We start from the raw sequence: 9,796 nt of genomic DNA on the forward strand, positions 1-9,796 counted from the left end.
GTTTGATGAAGTCAGTGTAGAGGAAGCTTAACTCTGGGTGGTCCCTGTGCTGGGAGTGTTTGATGGGAGGACAGTGTAGAGTGAACTTTACTCTGTATCTAACCCCGTGCTGTCCCTTTCCTGAAAGTGTTTGATGGGGCCAATGTTGGGGCAGCTATACCTTGTGTGCTTCCTATCCTGGGAGTATTTGATGGGGACAATGTAGAGGAAGTTTTGCTCTGTATCTAACTCCATGCTGTCCCTGCTCAGTGGGTATTTAATGAGTAACTATGTGCCACAGAAAGAAATGTTTCTGGTTCTAAACAAACACAGAAGTTGCTGGAGAAACTCAGTGCATCTGGCGGCATCGATGGAAGAGAGAAACAGCTAATGTTTCCAGTTGAATATGACTCTTTTTCTGAGCTCCCATTTGCAAAGTACTTATGTCCAGCATCTGCATTACTCTGCTTCAATTGGAAGGTTTCTATCACATGTCCCTGGTGCCCCACCCCTTTGTATTTGCTGGAGTTAAGCCCACAATCAGACCAGTTGTGATCTTATTACATGTTGGGGCAGATCCAAGGCAGTCTGTTCCAGCTCATTCCCACCTTGTAATGTCTGTAGCTATAACATTTCAGTGGTAAAGGCTAAACTTTTCCAAACCTTCATATATGCAGCTCAGTACTTACTTTTTCACATGGTTATTTGATGTTGGTTCTGAGTCAAGGGCTTGGAAGATTTCTGTCATGATGTTATTGGATAGCTCATTCTGTTGCTTAATGTCCAGGACTGTGGTGGTGATTAACGATTGGTAGCTCACTTTCCCAGTCTCTTCATTAACTGCAGTTGCTAAGCTCTCCAGAATAGAACTGCTGCCATTCAGGAGATTCTTGACGGGATTGAGATCCTCCTGAATCAGGGAGCTAATAGCTTCCTGCTCACTGGGGATGGTTATGGAGCTGGTCAGCACTGTAATCTCACACACACTTGAGAGCTCCGGGATTCCTAATCCAGCTGCATTCTCAGGCATGAGCGTGTTGTTCAAAAGCATGGGGAAGAGAGGATCTGGAACATTAGTCTCTAACGTATAATCATCTCCAGCCTTCACCATGTAGACTCCCAGAACAAAGTGCAAGATCCACAGGAACCTCATGGTAACCTAAGAGTGAAATCAGTTAGAATTTCCATAATCTCATTTTTCATCACCAAAGTCCCAACTATTCCTAACCCATTGCAGTTTCTGGCTGGCTTCCCACTGGAACTCACAGCCTCTGTGTGTTTCAGTGTTCCCCTTTACTATGTGTACAGATACAGGAGCTAACGCTGGGACACACACACACACACAGACCAGGCAGTGAATCATTCCCTTTCACTGGCTGTGTGCACTTGGACACTGAGATACACAGAATATTGAAAAATAGCAAGTCCAGAAGAATCAAGACAGATTGTCTCAATTGCTGACTCAAGCTGACGTTTGAAAAAATGTTTAATTTTCTGAAATCACCTCAAGCAACAAACCTGACACACATTCATCAGATATACACACACTGTCAGATATACACACACTGTCAGATACACACACCACCAGATATGTAAACACAGCATACACATTAGATATATACACACAATATACTCATAGTCAGATACACATACACATAACACTCTCACAGTCAGATATACACATACATAACACACACAGTCAGGTATACACATAATCAGAGTCACACACACAATGCATATCATCAGATACACAGACAGAACATGGACCTCATATTTGGAAAGAGCTCATTTGATGAGCAGAAATATTACCTGAAAAAAATGTTGTTGTTAATAGAGACCAACTTCTCAGATGGCTGCAGTTTCTCTGTCAGAAACACTCGCTACTTTCCTGGCTGAATGAAGTTTTAGCTGTTTACAGTTCCCTGTTATCCTGCCTAATAGAGACAGAGAGGCAGTGGGAGTTTGAAATTCTGATGTTCCAACCCCCTTTCTTTGATGCTGAGTTGTTCTGGGGCTCCTGTTGTGTTAGTTATTTTTCACAGGCAGCTTCATAGTTCAATTTCCACATCTGTAAGATGTTAATGAAATCTCGCTGCAGACAGGACGTGGAGCTAAATACTGGCCGCAGTATTGATTCTTAAAGTGACAGTGATACCAGAAACATGCTGTTCAATTTGGGAGGGGGGGGTTTGATGAGGGGGAGCTGGGATTGTGATACAACTGAGTGTTCCCTTCAGAGTTCAATGAGTCTTTGCAGACTTACATTGCTCCCCTGTCCTACAGTTCCTCGATGTTAACATTCTCATCATCATGTTCAAATTTCTCCATCACTTCATCTCCCCCTAGCTCTGTTACGTTCTCCAGCCCTCAGAGAAGATATCAGTCTTCAGCATTTTGCTGATGTTAATCACTCCCCTGTGATGTCCATGTCTCCAGCTGTCTGGGATCTAAGATCTGGAATTCCATCCCTAACACTCCCTTGTCTGTCTCCCTCCTCCTTTCTGATGCACTTTTATGCTTACATTTTTGACAAGATTTTTAATCACCAGAATTCAGATCTCCAACATGAAACAATTGATCACCATACCTGGGAGGTACTTGCCTTTATTGGTCAGTACATTGAGTAAAGGAGTTGGAATGTCATGTTGTGGCTGTACAGGACATTATTTCGGCCACTTTTGGAATATTCCTTACAATTCTGGTCTCCCTGCTACAGGAAAGATGTTGTTAAACTTGAGGGGTTCAGAAAAGATTTAAAAGAATGTTACCAGGGTTAGAGGGTTTGAGATATAGGGAGAGGCTGAACAGGCTGGGGCTTTTTTCCCTGGAGCGCAGAGGCTGAGGGGTGACCTTATACAGGTTTATAAAATCATAAAGGGCATGGATAGGATGAACAGCCAAGGTCTTTTTCCCAGCGTAGGGGAGACCAAAACTAAGGTGATTTGGGAAAGATTTAAAAGAGAACTAAGAGGCAACTTTTTCATGCAGAGGGTGTTGCATGGATGGAATGAGCTGCCAGAGGAAATGGTGGCGGCTAGTACAATTGCAACATTCAAAAGGCATCTGGATGGGTATATAAATAGGAAGGGTTTAGAGGGATATGGGCCAAGTGCTGGCAAATGGGACTAGATTAGTTTAGGGTATTTGGTCAGCATGGGCAAGTTGGACCAAAGGGTCTGCTTCAATGCTGTGTATCTCTATGGCACAATGACACTGCCCTGTTGAATGGCAGCGCCTCCCGTAGTTTAGCACAGGTCACCAGGATGATCAGGGAAAACTGCCCTGCCAAAAACTACAAGCCCTAGTGCCACATGATGGTTTCACGTATGGCATTTGTGATAAAATCCCCTCAGGGACTGGCCTGTTAGTCACCGGTGATGGTGCTCTATGTCAGGAGGCAGCAGCTGAAATGGACTGAAGAAAATGAGCAGAAGAAAACAGACAAGGAGCTCAATGTCAGAGTTTGCTTGGCAGTGCTGCTGTGTAGCAGATGGTGATAATTTCCTATACTCAAGTAATTATTTCAATGCAAGTTATTGTTGTTAAGAGTGAACTAGTTGAGATTAACCTCTGACCCTTCCCTTGACTAACACCTGAGTCTCCGTGGCAATGCCTCTTGCTGTTGCACCCTCATGGATACCTGGCTACACCTCAATCTCCTCCTCACTCCCAAACCCCCAGTAACACCTGTTCCATCCCTTTCAGCAATTCTTTGTGATACCTGTACCATGCCCACATAAACCTCACCGTCCAACAATGATTTCCTCATGGCAATCTTTCTCCCTCATCACTTCAAACAGCTCCTCATCCTGAGTGCCTTCAACCTTCATCTAAACTCTGTCCTCACCTTCATTACAAATTGTACCCTCTACCTTGATCCACTTCACTCACTGTCTCTCTGATTTTGACAGTTCCCTGTGCAATCCCTTTCCCCTTGCCGTACCCCATCTTCCCCTGATTGATCTGTGCCTTTCACCCCAAAAACAATATGGCTGACTTCAAACTCTCCAACTGAATTCACACATTCCTTCCCAAACAGTGACCCTCTCCAGAGGCCCCTCACCCCTCTCAGCCCTCCCTACATGCACCAGTCACCTCTGGATAAATGACCCCCATGCTAACTCCTTAACTGATTCACTAATCCCTCTCCATTCAGTTTCCCCTCATCCAGCCAGAATCACAAAGTGCCCAGCGACAGGAACCAGTCAACAATGGCAAAGAATGGCTTCACGGGCCAACTGGAAAGACCATTCCCCTCAAGGAGATGCCTTAATTTGGAGTCAGAAATCTAGCGGTGAACAGAGAGTAGTTAGAGAAGCTGGCTATCTCGCATCTCTCTGAACAAACATCTGCCACAGCATCCCTTTTTTCTCTTGACTCTTGGCCTTTGACCCCTTTGCTGTCAAGAAATGGTAGACAGGATGGTGAAGAAGGCATTTGGTATGCTTTCCTTTTTTGGTCAAAGCATTGAGTATAGGAGCTGGCAAATGGGACTAGATTAGTCTAGGATATTTGATCAGCATGTTGCGGCTGTACAGGATATTGTCTCGGCCACTTTTGGAATACTGTGTTCATACCTGGTCTCCCTTCTCCCTGGAAGGATATTGTGAAACCTGAAAGGGTTCAGAAAAGATTTACGAGGATGTTGCCGGGATTGGAGGGTTTTAGATATAGGGACAGGATCAATAGGCTGGGGCTGTTTTCTCTGGAGCACCGGAGGCTGAGGGACGACCTTATAGAGATTGATAAAATCATTCTGGGCATGGATAAGGTATATAGGCCTTATTTTCCTGTGGTGGAGGAGTCCAGAACTAGAGGGCATAGGTTTAGGGTGAGAGGGGAAAATTAAAAGTGGACCTATGGGACAACTTTTTCACACAGAGTGTGATGCATATATGGAATGAGCTGCCAGAGGAAGAGGTGGATGCTGGTACAATTACAACATTCAAAAGACATCTGGATGGAAATATGAATATGAAGGGTTAGGAGGTATATGGGTCGGGTGCTGGCAGGTGGAATGAAATTAGGTTCGGATATCAGCCCCTCACGCCGTGAGCCTTTCCTCCCTCCACTCCAACACTGGTGTTGTCTCCCCAGGGACAATTCGATCTACCACACAGAATCATAGAGATGTACAACACGGAAGCAGACCCTTTGGCCCAACCCATCCATGCTGACCAGATTACCTAACCTAATCTAGTCCCATTTGCTAGTACTTGGTCCATGTCCCTCTAAACCCTTCCTATTTATATCTCCATCCAGATGCCATTTAAATGTTGCAATTGTATCAGCCTCCACCACTTCCTCTGGCAGCTCATCCCATACACGCACCACCCTCTGCGTGAAAAAGTTGCCCCTGAGGTCTATTTTAAATCTTTCCTCTCTCACCCTAAACCTATTCCCTCTAGTTCTGGACTCCCTCACCCCAGGGAAAAGATCTTGGTTGTTCACCCTATCCATGCTCCTCATGATTTTATAAACTTCCATAAGGTCACTGTTCAGCCTCTGTCTGCCACTCTGGTTGTATGGAATGAGTCTTTAGATTTCCATTTGCCCTCTTGAACAATCATTGCCCGGTTGTTCACCCTATCCATGCTCCTCATGATTTTATAAACTTCCATAAGGTTATAAAGGTTCAGCCTCTGTCTGCCACTCTGGTTGTATGGAATGAGTCTTTAGATTTCCATTTGCCCTCTTGAACAATCATTGCCCCTGCTTGAGACAACTGTTAATATTGAGGTGTCAGTCAGTGATGTTAATGGTTGTGATGGTGGGTCTGCTCGCTCACTATTGTCACCAACCCTCGGCTCTGATACACAGTGCACTTTCTGGATGGAAATGGTTAATGGAAAACTGGTGAGGTTGGAGCTGATGGGGAGCACAGTGTATCCTCCCTGCTCAGTTTCTATTGACATTAACATTTAGCTCTAAGGCAGCCCACAACATTCCTCATTAAATTCACAACATTCTGGAAACATTGCATGGTTAATCAGACAGACTGGGCAATATTCCAGAGTGAGTCAGACTCCTTGGCTTCCACAATTTAACAGATCTGGAAGAGTAGGGTTCATACTCAGAACACCAGCAGCTGAGCAGTTTTATCTGGAGGTCATTTTATCAAGGTAGGATAAGAGCTGGGGAGCATTTAAATGCTCCAATTTACTTGGTGTTTTATACTGTTCTTCTAAACAAGTGGATAGACATGCACAAACCCAATGGGAACATTCTGAGTGACAATTGTAATCATAGTTAAAAATCACACAACACCAGGTTATAGTCCAATAGTTTGATTTGGAAGCACTAGCTTTCATAGCATTGCTAGTGCTTCCAAATAAAGCTGTTGGATGATAACCTGGTGTTGTGTGATTTCTAATTTTGTCCACCCCAGCCCAATGGCAGCATCTCCACATCATCATTATAATCATGGACTGAATGAGAAGGAGCTGGGTGTTTTGGTCAAGGGGGGGGAACCCAGACTGGGGAAGATGGAATTTGAGATTTGAATAGGTCCCCGGCACGGTGGCACAGTGGTTAGCACTGCTGCCTCACAGCGCCAGAGACCTACGTTCAATTCCCGCCTCGGGCAACTTCTGTATGGAGTTTGCACATTTTCCCCGTGTCTGCGTGGGTTTCCTCCGGGTGCTCCGGTTTCCTCCCACAGTCCAAAAATGTGCAGGTTAGGTGAACTGGCCATACTAAATTGCCCGTAGTGTTACGTGAAGGGGTAAATGTAGGGGAACGGGTTTGGGTGGGTTCTCTTCGGAGGGTCGGTGCAGACTTGTTGGGCCGAAGGGCCTGTTTCCACACTGTAAGTAAGTAATTTAATCAAGACATATTAGTTCAGCCCTAGGTGAGAGTTGTCTCCACTTTTGGACAGTCAATATCAGTTAAGGAAAATTAATGTTGGGCATAAAATATAATTTAGTTTTATTTGGACAGAGAAGTCACTGGAAAGACCAGCATTTGTGGCCATTAACCTCAGAGACTCACTGAACATCAGGGAACATTTCTGAGTCAATCACATTGCTCCGGTCTGAGGTCAGGCGTAGGCAAGACTAGGAAACAGCAGCAGATTTCCCTCCCTGAAGGACATGAGTGAACCAGATGGTGTTTATAATCAATTAATGATGGTTTCATGGTCATTGTTATCAGGATGAGCTCTCAGTTTTGAAATTACTCATGGAATTTAAATTCCACCAACTAACGTGGTGGAAACTCAGTCCATTTCCCCAGAACATTAACTCCGCCCTCCGAATTACACAGTGACATTCCCACCCACTGTTGTCAAATATTAAACAATAGTTACATCAAACCTAGGAGCAGGAGTGGGCCATTCGGCCCTTCGAGCCTGCTCCCCAAGTCAATGTGATCACGACTGATCATCCAACTCAATAGCTTGTTCTTCCTTTTCCCAAAGCTTTTGATCCATTTAGTCCCAAGTGTGATATCCAACAGCTTTCTGAAATCATTCAATGTTTAAGCTTCAACCGTTTTTCTGTGGCAGAGAATTCCACAGGCTCACATTCTATCTGGATGTATCATGGCTTGGTATGACAACTGCTCTGCCAGGATCAAAGAGACTACAGAGAGTTGTGAACACAGCCCAGTCCATCACACAAGCCAACCTCCCATGCATTGACTCCATCTACATTTCCCACTGCCTCGGGAAAGCAGCCAACATCATCAAAGACCCCTCCCACCCTAGTTATACCCACTTCCAACCTCTTCCATCAGGCAGAGGATACAGAAGCTTACACACACATTCCAATGGATTCAAGAACAGCTTCTTCCCAACTGTTATTAGACTCCTGAATGGACATCTCAAATTTCAAATTTAATATTGATTTTGCTCTTCTGACGGTGCTGCTCCTTTAACAAGGTTATACTGTCCTTGTCTTTTTTTTCTCAGAGAGGTCGTAAAAGCAGAAATTCTGAAAGGTCTGACTTGGAAGTGTTTTAGGGCCAGTTTGATTATAGCTAACAGATACTGCCTCAGCCAAAAGGCTTTCCAATTTTAAAAAAATCACTTGTATAATGAAAGGGGAGTGGCCAGTTCTCCCAGTTCTGCTTCTCTCTGGTTTGGGTTTGGTTTGGTTTGATTTTAGCAAGCAGTCATTGTGAAGCTATTGGACCCAAAGAGGCAGGTCCATGCTGACCCTCCCTCTCTCTGACATCTATCCTGTAAGATCTGTGTTTGATTTTATCTCTTGTGCCAAGAGGTGTTTATGGAGATTGTTGCAAGTGTTTGAAACAGCATCATTAAGTTGGGATAATCTGTTGGGTCTTCAGATCGGTTACGTTATTCTGTATTCTGTTCTGTTTTGTTTGTGTTCCTTTTGGTAATCTTGTAAATAAATTCTGTTTTGTTTAAAACTAAGTGATTTGACCAGCTGCATTCCTCCTGGAATATCCGCATTATACCTGTTTGAAACAACTAGCAAAGTTAGGGTCTGGGCAACTTTCTTGAAATGTTTTGAGGGGATCTGGCCTGGTCCATAGTACTCTCTGCAATTTCTCTGCAGCTATAACATTGTATTCCTCGCTCTGTTCTACTACTGCAATGGACCTTGTATGGTGTGATCTGCCTGCACTGCACACGAAACAAAACTTTTCACTGCAACTAGGCACATGTGACAATAATAAATCAAATATCTCTGGGTGGAGAAATTTCTCCTCATCTCAGTCCTTACTGACCCACCCTATATCCTTAGACTGTAACCTCTGGTTTCAGACTCTGCTGCCATTGGGAACATCCTTCCTGCATCGAGCCTATCGAACTCTGTTAGAATTTTTTAGGCTTCCATAAGATTCCCCCCATCATTTTTCTGAACACAGTGAATTTCAAGTTAACCATTTCAATGTCTCCTCATATGTCAGTCCTGCCATTCCCGAAATCAGTCTGGTAAACCTTTGTTACACTCCCTCGCGAGCAAGAAAATTCTTCCTCAGATAAGGAGACCAAAACTGCACATGATATTCCAGGTTTGGCCTCACTAAAGTCCTGTGTAATTCCAGCAAGACATCCCTGCTAGTTTAGTTATTAGATATTTAAAGTTATGTGTCTAAGGTTGAGATTTGGGATATCTACTTTGTGGATTGGGTAAAGACATTGGAAATGAAAAGGTTTTGAATTGGTACTGGGCATTAGTCCATGACAGGCTTTTTGTCATGTGACACAATGAACCAATTCCATTGCTGTGGTCTGGGACATGTACCAGTCGGTGGGGGTGGAAGAGCTCAGGCCTGGTTTACTTTCAAATTGAGGTGTGAATGGGGTTCAATATTCATCCCTCCAGGCCCTGATTCTAATTGTAGCCTGCTGTCCACATATAATATTTACTGAAAACAAACTGGACCAAATGGGTGACTGAAGATATCAAGAGATGTGAGAAAACCTCTCAAACTGCCAGCGAAAGTGTGTATTCCCAATGAACCCTCAATCCAAAATAGAGAGTAGCCTTTGGTACAATGTCAAACTTCTTCACTCTCAATTCCCTGAGGCTCAGTAAGGCAGGAAAATAACTTATTCATCATTGTGTAACTAAAGACCGTCAGACTAACAGCCTCTTACATTCTCAGACAGTGGAATGTTCCAGTTATTCTCTGAAGTTTGGAACTGTTCTTGTAGTTGTACAGTTGAAAGTTGAACTGTTCCCATTTACTGGATTAGTGGTGCTGGAAGAGCACAGCAGTTCAGGCAGCATCCAAGGAGCTTCGAAATCGATGTTTTGGGCAAAAGCCCTTCATCAGGAATAAAGGCAGTGAGCCTGAAGCGTGGAGAGATAAGCTAGAGGAGGGTAGGGGTGGGGAGAAAGTA

At 44.1% G+C, this 9,796-nt stretch overlaps 1 protein-coding gene across 2 annotated transcripts in view; it reads right to left on the reverse strand.

Moving 5' to 3' along the window:
• LOC122552568 overlaps nt 1–9,796 on the reverse strand; it is a 45,517-nt gene that overhangs the window by 1,269 nt on the left and 34,452 nt on the right. The window contains exons 1-2 of one of the 2 annotated variants that reach the window (XM_043695269.1): nt 1,789–2,056; nt 669–1,138 (exon numbers count right to left, since the gene is read on the reverse strand). In XM_043695269.1, the coding sequence (XP_043551204.1) occupies nt 669–1,132 (464 nt within the window). In that variant the 5' untranslated portion in view covers nt 1,133–1,138; nt 1,789–2,056. Of the gene's footprint in view, nt 1–668; nt 1,139–1,788; nt 2,057–9,796 lie in introns of those variants that run through there. The other variant, XM_043695271.1, reaches the window with a different exon arrangement.

Source organism: Chiloscyllium plagiosum, chromosome 9 (assembly GCF_004010195.1).
Source record: "Chiloscyllium plagiosum isolate BGI_BamShark_2017 chromosome 9, ASM401019v2, whole genome shotgun sequence".
Taxonomy (NCBI): domain Eukaryota; kingdom Metazoa; phylum Chordata; class Chondrichthyes; order Orectolobiformes; family Hemiscylliidae; genus Chiloscyllium; species Chiloscyllium plagiosum.